The following is a 14,903-nucleotide window of genomic DNA, read 5'->3' as shown; positions in this document are numbered from 1 at the left end:
GGAGACTGCGCTCAGTCTGCAACTAACTCTTCAGGCAAGGTTTCTGCCGAGCACAGAACTCCTTAGCAGATGTATTAAGCAGACAAATCATGGATCCCCACAGTGGAAACTGGATCTTCATGTATTTCAGAAATTGACAGTGTCATGGGGAACTCCAGACATAGATCTGTTCGCTTCTCCACTAAACCACCAGCTGCCAAAGTTTTGCACAAAGGGATTTCATCACACAGCTTGGAAAGTGGATGCTCTTTCTTTCAGTTGGAAAAATCTTCATGTGTATGCCTTTCCACCTCTGCCTCTTCTTCCAAAGGTGCTTCTAAAGGTCAGACAAGACAAGCCAAGGATGATTTTAATAGCTCCAGATTGGCCTCGGCAGCACTGGTACCCATTACTGAGGAGTCTGGTAAGGAAGCCTCCATGGCCTTTACCCTTGATTCCACACCTGTTGTCTCAGAGGGAAGGTCATCTGCTCAATGTCAAGCTTCACTCTCTACATCTAACAGCCTGGCATATTCTGTTTTGAAAGACAGCAGGTCTCAGCTTCCTCAACAAGTTTTAAATGTGATTATGGAAGCCAGAAGACCTAGTACAAGGAAAGTGTACGCAGAAAAATGGAAGAGATTTTTGTTTTGGAGTGCAGCAAACAATTTGGAGATTACTGAGCCAAATTTGAGTGTGGCTCTTCAATATCTTACTGAGTTACTGGACAAAGGTTTGTCTTTCTCTTCCATTAAGATTCATGCTGCAGCAATTTCAGCTCACTATGATTGTGACCCACCATTGTTTTCGCATCCTTTGTTCAAGCAATTTCTTAGAGGGGCAAAGAATATAAGACCCCCACGTAGAGCTCCTACTCCTGCTTGGGATCTCAATTTTGTGTTGGAGAAACTTACTCTACAACCTTTTGAGCCTGCGGCTACTGCTGAATTGAAATACTTGTCATGGAAGACTGCTTTTTTGTTGGCCATTATTTCTGCAAGAAGGGTTTCTGAGTTGCAGGCCCTTATGGCAGTGGAGCCTTTTTGATTTTTCATAAGGATAGGGTATCTTTCGTACTAATCCTTCCTTTATGCCTAAGGTGGTTTCTAGTGTGGCTTTAAACCAAACTATTCATTTGCCTACCTTTTATGCAGATCCCCAAAATAAAGGGGAAAAGATTTTGCACACTTTAGATGTACACAGGCTATTGCGTTATTATTTGAGCAGGACTAAGGATTTTAGGCAGTCTCAGCAGTTGTTTGTTTCTTTTGCTTTGAGTTCAAAGGGCAAGCCTGTGTCAAAACAAACTATTTCTAGGTGGATTGGGTGTTGCATTACATTTTGTTATTCCCATCATGGCAAGGAGATTCCAGCTGGGATTAGGCCTCATTCCACTAGGGCTACTGCCACTTCCACAGCATTTCTAAGGGGGGTGGCAACTAAGGATATTTTGGAGGCAGCTACTTGGAGTTCAGTGCATACTTTCTCTAAGCATTATCACCTTCCTCTCTACTCTAAGTCTAGGGCTGGTTTTGCCACAGCTATTTTGCAAGGCATGTTGTCAGTTCCTGCTTCCTTATGATTTGCCAGCCTCCCTTACCTCTGCTTTGGGATTCTGCCCAATAGTTAGGACTGCAGCAATGTGGAATGAAGAACATAGTACAGTTTTGTACCTACCATAAATGTAGATGTTCGAGGATCCACATTGCTGCAGTCCAATTTACCCTCCCTCCTTCCCCTCTGTGTTTAGGGGTGGTTGTGTGGGTGAGGTTATATTTTTTGCTAATTGTGTATATATTGTATATATATTTTTTGGTGCAGGTATTTTGGGAGTTTTTGGTTTTTGGCCTTATCTTTTCAGGGTCTTCTGACATCTGGGGCAAGAAAAGACTGAGGATATGACATCGGTCATGCGCATTAGTACCCTGACGTACTGACGTCAGTCTAATGCTCCCTGACCGACGTCAGCCATATACTTTGGTATTCGGGCCGACTGGACAGCGGACTACCCAATAGTTAGGACTGCAGCAATGTGGATCCTCGAACATCTACATTTATGGTAGGTACAAAACTGTACTTTTCTTAAGCCTTTTTTTTTAATAAACAAAAACATCTCATCATGCATGACATAGGCAAGCTTATATTTGTATAAATGAAAAACCACATTAGCACATTGTAGTTGCAGACATTATGCACCACAGGCCCCGTTGAGACAACTGTTGTTGCAAATGTTGTACATCGCTTATAATATATCCAGTCATTGTCAATTACGTATTGCTTAGCTCACTGAGATCCTGCCTTCTTTTAAACCTTGTTTCTCCTCTGGATGTAATGTTCCCACAGTTCCATTTTTTCCTATGTAGTTTGCTCCTTCCCTTTTCTAAAGATCCCAATTCAAGTTTATCTCTGTTACTATATTACTTCTGGTGAAGTTGGTGTAGATTCTGATTTCCATTTTCTAGTTATTTTTTTTTTGGCAGCCACCATAATTTAGACTCAGCAATGGCTTACTTTTGTGTAGGCTATTCTAATTCTGTATCATAGCTCAAAAAGATCATCTCCTTAGTTGCACTAGTTTACTCACCCAGTATCTCGGACAGAGCAGTCTGCAGGGAATCTTTAATGTCTGCCAACTCATTACACTCCCAGAAAATGTTCCCATTTACCTCTTTCTTCCCCATCGCACCTCCAACATTTGCTGTCTATTTGAGGAAAAATTCTTTGGAGTCTGCTTTGGGTATAAAAATACCTATGTAAACACTTCCAAGCAAAGATCCTAAATCTTCTAAACTTTGTTGCATATTTGGAAGATACACGTATATCCCCCCTCCCCCATTGTCTCTTTGTGAATTGCTTATCCAGTCTCCCTTCCCAGTTCTTTATAAGCTCCTCTGAGCTTTGTATTTATAATGCAATATTTTGTATGTTGTACTAATTATTCCTTTTTTTAATAGCAGCTTAATTTCTACATTCTGTTAACAACTCTTACCAGTGCTGTTTCATTTAGGACCCCCCATTTCTTTTTTTGCCTATACTCTATAAATCCTTGATAGGGAAGGCAATCTCTAATCTGTAATCCATGTATATTCTTGGAGTCTTCCCATTCTATTACCTTTCGTTTTCTAGTTATTTGCTCTCAATGCTTTGGATCCTTTGACAGTGTTTTCCAATAAATTCCAGCCCCCTCTTGCTTATTGTCTGTATCCATAATTGCAGTCACCCCTATTGGCAGAATCTCTCTTCTCCATTCCCATGCTGGCTTATTTCTTAAAATGCTTTCTTCTACTTTATGAATATAATGTTCTGTATGATTATTAGCATTCTCCTTAAGGGTCTGCATCCTAAATCCTTGTTTCTTGAGCTTCTCCCCTGTATTATCAGCATCCCTTTCCACTTTGAATTGTAGTTGTCTGCTTCTGCTATGTGTAAGAGCCTTAACTGTGTTGCTCTAAAATACCTTTTCAAATCAGGTAATCTTAGTCCGATTTGTTCTTTTGGAATAATCAGCTTATCCCACTTGACACTTGTCATCTTCCCCTCCCAGATAAAATCCTTCAGCTCTTTAATTACTGTCCACATATTCTTCTCGGCTAGTAAAAATATGCCTGACCTATGTATAAAACTGAAGGGACTAAAAACAGTTTAACTGTTTGTACCTTAACTATCCATATCCATATAACAAAGCTTCCAGTTTCTCAATTTTTTGTATTGTCTTCTGTTTAGTCTCCTCCCAGATATCCATAGATATTAGAGTTTCATATAGTTTTTTTTTGTCCAGAAAGTGTATGCTGCTGCAAAATCTGTTCCATTACTAAATGGACATATTTTACTCCGCTCATGTTTAGCTTTAACATACTTACTTTAAACAAAAAAAAAGGAAAGACACTTAGCCTTCTAGTGCAGGAAAGATCAAACTTTGCATCATCAAAGGGACAAGTGTGATGATTCAAAGATGAGAAGTACTGCCCTTGTAACTCCATGGAGAGCCTAAATTTGTGAGCAGGAAATAATAGAAAACTGGGGAAGAAAAGAATGTCCAGTGAACTGGATTTGCAGAGTGGCACTCCATGCTGTCATTCCAGAAGAAAGAAAGAAAGAAAGACTGCAAGTAAGTGCAAAAAAAAAAAATAGTTTGCACATTACCTTTAAGATTTGCTTTGTCTGGCTTACATACATGCATACAAATATGTCAGGCACGGGCACTAATGCCCTCCTTACCTGCCATTGTACCAAAGTAATCATTTTCATAGCAAGTGTCCAATTTGTTACGAATATCTAAAGTAGTGCTTGCTTTATTATAAGTTGGTCTATTACATTCATCAGCTAGTCTGCCAGAAAACGAATTAATGCATCTCACATTCCTATGTGATGTCCTGCACAGGTTATCCAATCATTCTACACTTTTCTTTAATAACCGCAAATATTCTCAGACATAGTTGTCTCTAAATGCCCAATATATCTGAATGAGGGCTCCTTTTAAATATCTGTATGAAACACTTTACAAGTTCAGATATTTTAATATTTTGCAGTAGCTTAAATTTTCACATCCGTAGATGTCCTTGGTATATTTCTGCTATACCCTTTCCTAGATGTTCATCGTGCATACAGCTGCAGTAATCACAGATGGGTTTTCAGCCGTCAGGCGGTCCCTCGGTCGGCCGAATTCCAAAGTCTTGGTCCGGCATCGGTTGTCGTTGCTTACTCTTCTGACGTCAGGAAGGCCAGAGTATATAAGACACAGCCGACGCCATGTTCTTCAGTCTTTTTTGCCGCGCGGTGCCCGAAGCAGAAGCAGTTCGCAAGTGCCGGTCGGTCAGCTCCTGAATTACGAAAATATTGGAACCGAAGTCTTCATTAAAGCTAAGTACCCCGTTGGGGAAATTTTTCTTGCCTCAGACCGATGTCAGAAAAAGTTAATAATTGTATTTCTTGTGGGAAGCAAATACCGCATAAGGATTTCCATTCCCTTTGCATAGCTTGTTTGGGCCCAGACCACGACGTCTCGGGCTGTCGCTTTTGCGCTACCTTCAATAAACGCACTATCAAGCGTCGGGCGGAGTTCGCCCAACACTATTTTGGTAAAACTTTTAATTATAAAATGTCGTCGGACACTCCGACTACTGTTTTATCCAAAAAACGCAAGGAAAAGGACCGACACGCGAGGCCCGCGGTCTCCACCGACACCACGCCGAAACAGGCTACACGTGGTCCGGTTCTCAGCGAGGCGCCTTTGCAGTCCCTGACTACCGACGACACTCCTTCGGCGGTGTCTTCTGTACCCGAGACCGCTGGGTCATCGGCCCTTTCCCAGACTACAACCGAAGCCCCGGCTTATGTCGAGCCTACTAATGTGGACAGATCTACCTCCACCCATGGTGTATTTAGGCCTTCATCTTCTTTTTCTATTAAGGCCTTTACTAAATCCAAAGCAGCCAGGCATCACACTAGGCCTGATGCTCAAGGCCCATCTCCTGGACCCATGCCTAAGAAACAGATGCTTAAAATGGCTGAGGATCTTATTACTCTTATCAGAGGTTCTCAGCCCCCTCCTGACAAGAGACCCAGAGTGGAGGAAGAATCCCCCTCTTCTGATCAGTGATCCATTTTATCAGAGCATTCTGATGCAGAGGAACACTCTTACTCTCCTTTTGAGGATTCGGATGCAGAACAGTCCATTCCTTCTGTATCCCCCCCTGAGGATTTTTCTTTTGGGGAAACCTTGCACACCTTGAGGGAACACTTCCATTGGGAAGGCCAAGACTTTTCAGATTCCAAGAAAAGACTTAGGGAATTTCTTTGGTTACCTCAGCACAGACCTCTGGCTATACCCCCTGTTTTGGAGGTACTGGATGATGTCTATTCGCAGGCTTGTCTTAATCCTGATTCTCTGCCTCCTGCACCAGTAAAGCCTGATAGATATTACAGAGTACCCAGTTCTCACCAATTTCTCTACAAAGGCCATAATGCTGACCCTGAAACCATTTCACAAGGCCCTAAGGGAATAAAGGCCTCCACTGCCAAGAATCCACTTCCTGCAGAAAGAGAATCTAGATCTCTAGAAAGGTGGGGTAAGAAGGTATATACCTCGGCCACCCTAGCCATGAGGGCCTTAAACTGCCAGTTTCATATGATTAAATATCAACAGTTCCTGTTATCACAATTAAAAAACAAAATGTCTCAACCTGAACAACCAGATTTAAAAGAGTTACAGGATATGATGCATAGTGCGGAACAAGTGGGTAAACACACCTTACAATGTGGTTATGATGCCCTAGAGGCCTCCAGTAGAGCGGCTGCTACAGGATCAGTCATTCGCAGACATGCCTGGCTTAGGGAACAAAATTTGCCTGATCATGTGAAAGCTAAACTTCTTGATGCTCCTTCACAAAAGGATGTACTTTTTGGTACTAATGCTGAGGATATACTACGAAAAATGGAAGAAAAAGCCAAATCTATGCAAACTGTCAAAGCTTTCTTACAGGTCCAGCCACCACGATTTAGCAGGAATTGGCCTTCAAAAAACTGGTCCTTTCCAGCCACTGACAAGCCCCAAAGAGGTAGATACAGACGCGCAAGGGGCAGAGGGCAATCAGAAGGATCATATAGAGGCAGACAATGGCAATCTCCAGCACCAAGAGGTGGTGAAGACAGTGCACAACAATACAGGAAGCAAACCCAATGACTCCCTCATTTCCATGCCAAGCAAGTCTCAGCTGGCAGCACCTTTGGGAGGGAAACTAGCATTATTTGCAAACAATTGGCATATTGTCACAACAGACAAATGGATACTGGACATTATAAACAGAGGCTACAAATTTCAATTTCACACTCTTCCAAAAATGAGAGGCATGCCAAACCTACCACAAAATCAAAGGGTAGAGGCACAACTGCAAATTTCAAAGCTCCTAAACATGAGAGCTATACAAAAGGTACCTACGCACCAACAAGGTCAAGGTTTTTATTCAAGACTTTTCCTGGTACCAAGAAAAGGAACCGACTGGAGACCCATTCTGGACTTATCCATCCTAAACACATTTCTACTGTACCAAAATTCAAGATGCTCACATTACAGCAACTTCTTCCCATGCTGGGCAAGGAGTTTTGGCTGGTAACATTGGACCTCAAGGAGGCATACCTGCATGTCCCAATCAGACAAAGCTGCAGAAGATACCTCAGATTTCTTGCAGGTTCAATCCACTATCAATTCTTTGCATTGCCCTTTGGCTTATCTACTGCGCCCAGAGTATTCACAAAGTGCCTGGCATCAGTGATTGCCTATTGCAGACTTCAAGGGATACAAATTTACCCTTATCTGGACGACTGCCTGATCCAAGCGGACAGCAAACATATACTACTGGAACATCTGGCATATGTGACACGGTTACTGTTTTCTCTGGGATATACCATCAACAAGGAGAAATCAAGGCTAACACCATCTCAGAAAATAACCTTCCTGGGTGCCAGCTTGGACACAAACACCCAGATGGCATACCTTACGCCAGAAAAACAAGGGCAATTATCTCAGTACTTCAAAACACTAGCAAAAAGTACCAGGCTTACTGCAAGGAAAATCCTGCAGGCTCTGGGATTCAAGGCATCTTGCATTCTTCTAATCCCATGTGCAAAGCTGCATATGAGGAAACTTCAATGGTACCTAAAAAATCTATGGTCTCAACACAGTCACAGCTTGGAAGCAATTATACCAATAATTCCATGTCTGCAAAAGGAATTCCTATGGTGGGCCCAAGCATGTCAAGTAAACACAGGCCTTCCATTCTGCAAGCCTCAAGCAAAACAAGTCATAACCACAGACGCCTCAGATTACGCCTGGGGGGCGCACATGAAGGACAGGTGCATTCAGGGCAGATGGTCCCAAAAGGAAAAGCACCTTCACATCAATCAAAAGAAATGCTAGCAGTAATAAATGCAATTACAGCTTTCAAGGACTTCCTGCATCCAGGACAATTATTGATAAGAACAGACAACACCACAGTAATGTGGTACATAAACAAACAAGGAGGAACTCACTCATACCCCTTGTGCAGACTAGCCATGACTCTTTGGAACTTGGCTCTGGAAAGACAAATCGAACTTCAAGCACAGTACTTGCCAGGACTGGAAAACACACTGGCAGACACTCTGAGCAGGAATATGACAGATCCACACGAATGGAAGCTACATCCGCAGGTGTTTACGGAGATAATCCAAGCGTGGGGGAGGCCAGACATAGATCTTTTTGCCTCCCACAGGAACCATCAATTGAAAAAGTTTTGTTCAAGGACCTTCCATCCAAAGGCCAGGAAAGTGGACGCCCTTTCATTCAGTTGGACAACATGGACAGTTTATGCATTCCCACCTCTGCCTCTTCTGCCCAAGGTGCTTTTGAAAGCAAGAACAGACAAACCGAGGATGATACTGATTGCTCCAGACTGGCCAAGGCAACACTGGTATCCACTCCTGAGGAGCCTAACACATACTCCTCCATGGTCCCTGCCTCTAATACCTCTTCTGCTGACGCAGAACAGCTACAAAACCCTTCACAGTCAGCTGAAAACACTCAACCTCGCTGCATGGAAAATTCCTTAACACCACATCAGACTCTACTCTCCAAGGAGGTGCAGGATGTCATTTTGGAGGCCAGAAGACCATCTACTAGAAAAGGTTACTCCGCCAAATGGAAGCGGTTTTGCTGTTGGAATGAGAAAAGAGGACAGGACCCTAGAAAATTGAACTTGCCTCAGGTTTTACAGTACCTAGCTGAACTGCTGAGCAGTGGACTTTCATTTTCTTCCATTAAAATGCACGCCTCAGCCATTTCTGCAGAATTCAACACGGATCCTCCTTTATTCTCTCACCCACTCTTACGGCAGTTCCTCAGAGGGGCTAAGAATATAAGACCTCCAAGGAAGCAACCAATACCAGCCTGGGATCTTAATTACATACTAGAAAAATTAACATTGCCTCCCTTTGAACCTGCTGCCTCAACAGATCTGCAATATTTGTCCTGGAAAACAGCTTTCCTTCTGGCCATCACTTCAGCTCGTAGGGTTTCTGAACTACAGGCCCTCATGGCGGTGCAGCCCTTCCTCATCTTCCATCAGGATAGGGTTTACCTTCGTACTAACCCATCTTTTATGCCAAAAGTGGTATCCAGGGTAGCCTTAAACCAAGCCATACACCTTCCTACCTTTTTTCCTAACCCTCAAAACAAAGGGGAAAGGCTGCTTCACTCTTTAGACATCCATAGGCAGCTACGTTACTATTTGGACAGAACAAAGTCCTTCAGGAAATCAGAACAACTTTTTGTGTCCTGTGCCGTAGGGGCTCAAGGGAAACCAGTTACCAAACAGACCATTTCCAAGTGGATTGGCCACTGCATACGATTTTGTTACTCCTATCATGGGAAATCTGTCCCTACTGGTATCAGATCTCACTCCACCAGGGCCACAGCCACCTCTACAGCCTTCCTCAGAGGTGTGCCTACTAAGGATATTTTGGAGGCAGCCACTTGGAGTTCTGTACATACCTTCACAAAACACTACCACCTGCCCTTATATTCCAGAACAAGAGCAGGCTTTGCCACTGCTGTTTTGCAGGGCATTCTGGCTCAACCCAGTTCCTCATAGTACCTACCACCCTATGCATAGCTTTGGGACTCTACCCATCTGTGATTACTGCAGCTGTATGCACGATGAACATAGTACAGTTTTGTACCTACCATAAATGTAGATGTTCGAGTGCTAATACAGCTGCAGTACAGGTTTCCCTCCCACCTTCACCTCTTGGTAAGGGCATGGGGCCTAACAACCTTTTCATACCTCCTGACTGGGTTATCCTGCTATGTTTTATTTGCTTGCTTACACTGATTTTGCATTACATTGCATTGCTTGCATATGTGGATAAGCTTTACTTATGTATTGCCTTCCTTTTGGGGGCACCTGACATCTGGGGCAAGAAAGACTGAAGAACATGGCATCGGCTGTGTCTTATATACTCTGGCCTTCCTGACGTCAGAAGAGTAAGCGACGACAACCGATGCCGGACTAAGACTTTGGAATTCGGCCGACCGAGGGACCGCCTGACGGCTGAAAACCCGTCTGTGATTACTGCAGCTGTATTAGCACTCGAACATCTACATTTATGGTAGGTACAAAACTGTACTTTCCTCATGATGGTTTTCTTGTAAGGTTTCCATATTATTCCATGCTCCAGTTTGGGACTGACAGTCTTCAACCTTCTCCCCCCCTTCCCCCTGCCTTTGGGCTGTGTGGTGGACTGGACAGATGCAGGTGCAGGTTTCTTCTTGGTCTGGGTTGAGTCTGGTGTGTGTTGATCTCTTCACTGGTCAGGGAGTAAGGTTTTCTGCTGTGGGTGGGTTGGTACTGTCCTGCAGCAAACTCGATCTGACGGTAGGAGGGAGAGTGGGGCAATATGGATAGCAGAGGCACTCGAATTTCGGCTGTGATGCTGGAGTATTCCGCTGAGTTGGATCCGAGTCCATAGGTTGAAGACAAATGAAAAGCAGCAACTCAGATGGAACGTTATGGTAAGTACATAACTTTTTCATAATCATTTATGTTTAATGGGAGTTATTTTAAAAGACTTGGGCTTAGACTGAGAAATTGCAGGGTGTGAAATGTACATTGGTAGTCTCATCATTGTTACCTGTTTCTGCTGTTACAAACACAAATTCTAGGGTTTTACTCCAGTTTTGAAGTCCTGTACTTGTGAATACTTGTGGTATGTAATGTAGAGTTAAGGCTGTTTTTTACAGTGTGTATAGTTAGTTGAAAGTTGTCCGCATAGTCTGTTGCTTTAAGTGAATGTATTAATTTTTCTAACTTTTTATTTTCTTTTTGCAGGTGGGAATGCTGGGCAAAGGTTTTGGTGACGTTGGGGAACCAAAGGGTGGAAGTGCAAGTGGTTCACATTTCTTGGAACAGTTAAAGACTGCACAGGCTTTAGCACAGCTGGCTGCTCAACATACACAACCTAACAGTAATAACACATCACCATCTTGGGAAATGGGATCGACACCACCAAATTCTGCATTAAGGCAGTATGGTAAAGATTCTACTTTCTTTGCATGCTAGGAAGGTAGTGTTTGTTCATGAGTTTGTTGAGGGAGTGTCTTTTGTGGTAAAGATTGTTTGCTTTTATGTATCCACATCACTGATGTTAGATAATAGGCAGTAGTGAACTTTGTTTTTTCCTCACGTGTCTTTCCATCATTATTTTTCATTTCATCTTAATCGATTCTCTAATGGTGCTCATTACCAAGTTTTGTTATTTTTAATTGTAGTAAATTTAAGAAGTGTTCTTATGACTGTTATTGTACTAACAACCTTAAAAACATTATTTTAGTCTTCAGGCAGTACTACCTCTCTTTGCAGTAGTTCACCTTTGCTGCTTTTTTTTATTGGGCTGCCATTCTCATGGTTGAAGAGCTTGTATGTAAAGGTGCAGTTTATTTGCTTTTTTTAGGGTGTTTTTAGTCAAAACAGTGTTTCCCAACTTTAGATTTTTCCACCTTTATGTAGGTTCTGCAAAATGGTCTTAAATTTCTTTTGCACTGATACTGACTTGGCCACTTTCTTGCAACAGACATTTATCTACAGCAGATACCGGTGTTTGTTCATGATGTTTATAGAGGACCACTGCTGCTGGACCAGAAATAAATGGAGTAATGGCCAGGGATTGATTAGCTAGACATGTCCTCAAGATTTAATGATAGGCGAGTAACAGCTGCTGCTGACTGTTATGTTACTTTGTCTTCCACTGGCAGTCAAAATCTTAGTGATGTAAATTAAACCAAGGAGAAAAGTCACGGGTGAAAACCTAAGCCATAAAGGAGTGGGGGTTTCTCTGAGTTTATTGGCTTGTCTGAACTGTTGTAGTCTGGTAGTAGCTTCTGTTGTGGTAATACAGGAAAGGGCATAATGACCTGCTTGGTGTGCTGACAGAATTGTGTGATCGTCTAAAGTGTTGAAGGCTAAACTGACATCACTGTGGTCATTTTTTTTTTTAACTTCTGGAAACCCAGAAATATGAATATTAAGTAAAATCTTGACAGCCCTTAAAAGGGAGAGGTGAAATAGATGTAATCCTGTGCTGCAACTAATGCGAGAGTCACTGCAGACATGGAAATGGCACCTGCTAGCCTAAAATACACTGCTTTGGAAGATGGTCTCACCTTTAGTACAGTGCCTCCATTGTTTTCCCATTTCTCAGGCTTGATCTTATTTATGGTTTGTAGTTTTGTTTCCTGTGCCAACTGTTTTATTTTTTCTAAATATTCATTTAAGATCAGGTCAAAATGAATAGCTGGGTTTTCACTTATTGTTTCTTTTCTTCAGAATTTAACAAAGTTTGTTGCGTTTCTGCTGGTTACTGGAATACATGTGGTGCAGCCTTTGCAAAACTACTATTTTTGTTTTTGGCATGGACCTAAAGATTGGGGGGGGGGGGGTGTGATTACTTGTAGTTTGTTGCTTGCCACATGAAGGTGTTTTTATTTAATTATTTATGTAATTATACATTTGTTAAGTAGGTGAGCGTGCTGGCCCAAATACTCTCCTCAGGCACAACCTAGGCCACTTCCAAAGGCAAAATGATGTCTTTGTGTAGTGAAAGTAACAAGCAAGTAACAGTAGCAGTGGATATCCAGTTTGCATTGACGCTGGAATATAGTATAAAAAGAACACTCTAAATTGTTCAGAGTAACATATAAGTGAAATAGGACAATGTTTATATGAAAAATGTTTTAATTAGCTGAAGAATAATTAAAATAAGCTCTCCATTGCAAAGCTGAGCTGTATGCATTGCACAGAATTCACTGGAAAAAAAAATGTAGAATGAAAACGTGCTTTTTGGTCATCTTAGATGATTGCCAAGACACGTTAGTCCACTAAGGTATCTTCATAAAGATCCTTGGCATATGATCTTGACATTTTCCAGCTGGAGTTCCCATGACATGTATGTATGTAAGAACATTCAAAGATCATACTTCAGACTTCCAAGATGGCTGCATACTCATCAGCAGGTTGATTAGACCTTTCCCAGTTTGAAGTTTGGAATTGAGGGGAAGAAAGCCAGGAAAAGTTAACAGTCTGGTAAAATTTTGTTACTGGCTTGTAATTGTACTGCCTGAATGCTGGCAATGAAGAAATTGGAGAAAGTAAGAAGAAATCAGCCAGCAAAGATAAAAGAAAAAAACTCTGGCTTAGAAGAATCTCTCAGCTGTTACGCAAAACACAGTTCGTTTCAGCTGTGGTACAGGATATGGCTTCCAGTAATTTAGAGAAAAAAGTAATCAGCTTCAGAGATGTTTAAAATAAGTGAAACATTGAAGGAGTAAAGTCATGTAACTATTTAGATAAACTGATCCTCCATCCATCCATCTGTGATCTCCCTGCTCTGCGCCAGTAATCAAGGAGCCTCAGTCCTCACCATTGATACCAGTGAGGGACATTGACTTGGAAGAAAAATAGATACATACAGTATTTCCAGATGTAATTCTCAGCACCAAGCACAATTTCCCTTAAGAGCTCATGGGGAACACCCTCCATCCTGGGGCTGGATTTCACGCTCTCTCACCAGGCCCCAAATAAGACCCCACACTGACCACACCTGTAGCGTTGATTCCTCAGCTGAGTGTTCCATGCCAAGTCTTCCATCACCCTCTGTGTGAAACCAGTGCTGTGTGTCCCTGCTGCAAGTAGCTGACACAAACAGGCACACGCGCATTTTGAGATTTGATTTTCACATGCACACACCCACCTGGGAAAGGCTGGCACAGATTTACCAGCTATGCCCCCCCTCTGCCCGGAGTGTAAGGTAGATACTGCCACCAGAACACTCCAAACCCAGTCACCCTAAGGCTCTTACCCAGGGTATCCAATTAAACTTAGTAAAAGTAATAGTAATACAAATGGTAGTGTTTGACCAATGCAACAAGCCTTTCAGGAGAGGCCACAGTGTCACCAAGTAAACAAGTTCTCTTAAAGGTTAAAACATTCTATAAAAAGACTAGCCAAAATGAAAAGTTTAAATATATTTAATAATAATTAATAAAAGAACATGAAAATGCTAAACATCTGTTGACAAACACCAGGGTTTCGGTCACAGAAAGCATTAAAAATAAAACAGATGGGAAAGATCCACACAGATACAGAAAAACAGTACTTAACTAATCTCACTATATTTTCCTGACTCATCTAAAGAGTTACAGTCCCCTAGTTCACTTACTAAAGCAAGGCAAGATTATGTAGGCGAGTGGTTCTTCTTTGTCAGGTTTCAGAAACAGACTGTTCTGAAACTTCTCTCTCATCCAGTATTAAAACATCATTTCAGTGCTGGATTGCAGAATGACATCACATACATCTGGTCATCTGACTTCTGGTTCTCACACTGTGTGTTACCATACCCACACATAGTGTTACCATACCCATACATAGTGTTTTGCTAAGATGTGTTAGAGCATTTGGAAGCTATAAAATTATTTCAAAAACTTCCACCTTTCCAGGGTAGCAATTAGTTCACCCCCTAAGGACAGTACAGGATTCCTAGTCATGTTTTTCACAGACATTTTGTCTGTGGCTGCAATCAGAACTGTAGCATACAATCTTTATGGCCTAAACCAGGTAATGTAATTTGACTGTTTTTCAAAGTTAAACTGAGGTTAACCTCTTCTCTTCCAGTATTCTCTGTTACAGTATATTAATTTCAACAGTTACAGTACAGTCTGACATACAGGTTTTTTTCTTTTCTGTCCAGCAGGACCCACTGTTTGGTATATTTTTAACACAAACAGCTTTACAAATCACCTTGAAATACAAATAACGTATAATTCTTTACAAAACTCCAGCTAGCAATGCTGACATATGTTACACATCAACTGCCGTACGTTTCCTGGCATAGCTGGC

General features: G+C 42.0%; 1 protein-coding gene across 1 annotated transcript in view; it reads left to right on the top strand.

The window, feature by feature from the left end:
* UBAP2L (ubiquitin associated protein 2 like) overlaps positions 1 to 14,903 on the top strand; it is a gene marked incomplete in the record, with an annotated part of 3,970,948 nt that overhangs the window by 1,430,133 nt on the left and 2,525,912 nt on the right. The window contains 1 exon segment of the mRNA XM_044080639.1: positions 10,842 to 11,043. Within this exon segment, the coding sequence (XP_043936574.1) occupies positions 10,842 to 11,043 (202 nt within the window).

Source organism: Protopterus annectens, chromosome 8.part0 (assembly GCF_019279795.1).
Source record: "Protopterus annectens isolate FY-2018-M chromosome 8.part0, PAN1.0, whole genome shotgun sequence".
Taxonomy (NCBI): domain Eukaryota; kingdom Metazoa; phylum Chordata; order Ceratodontiformes; family Protopteridae; genus Protopterus; species Protopterus annectens.
This window is presented reverse-complemented; position numbering and strand designations above follow the sequence as displayed.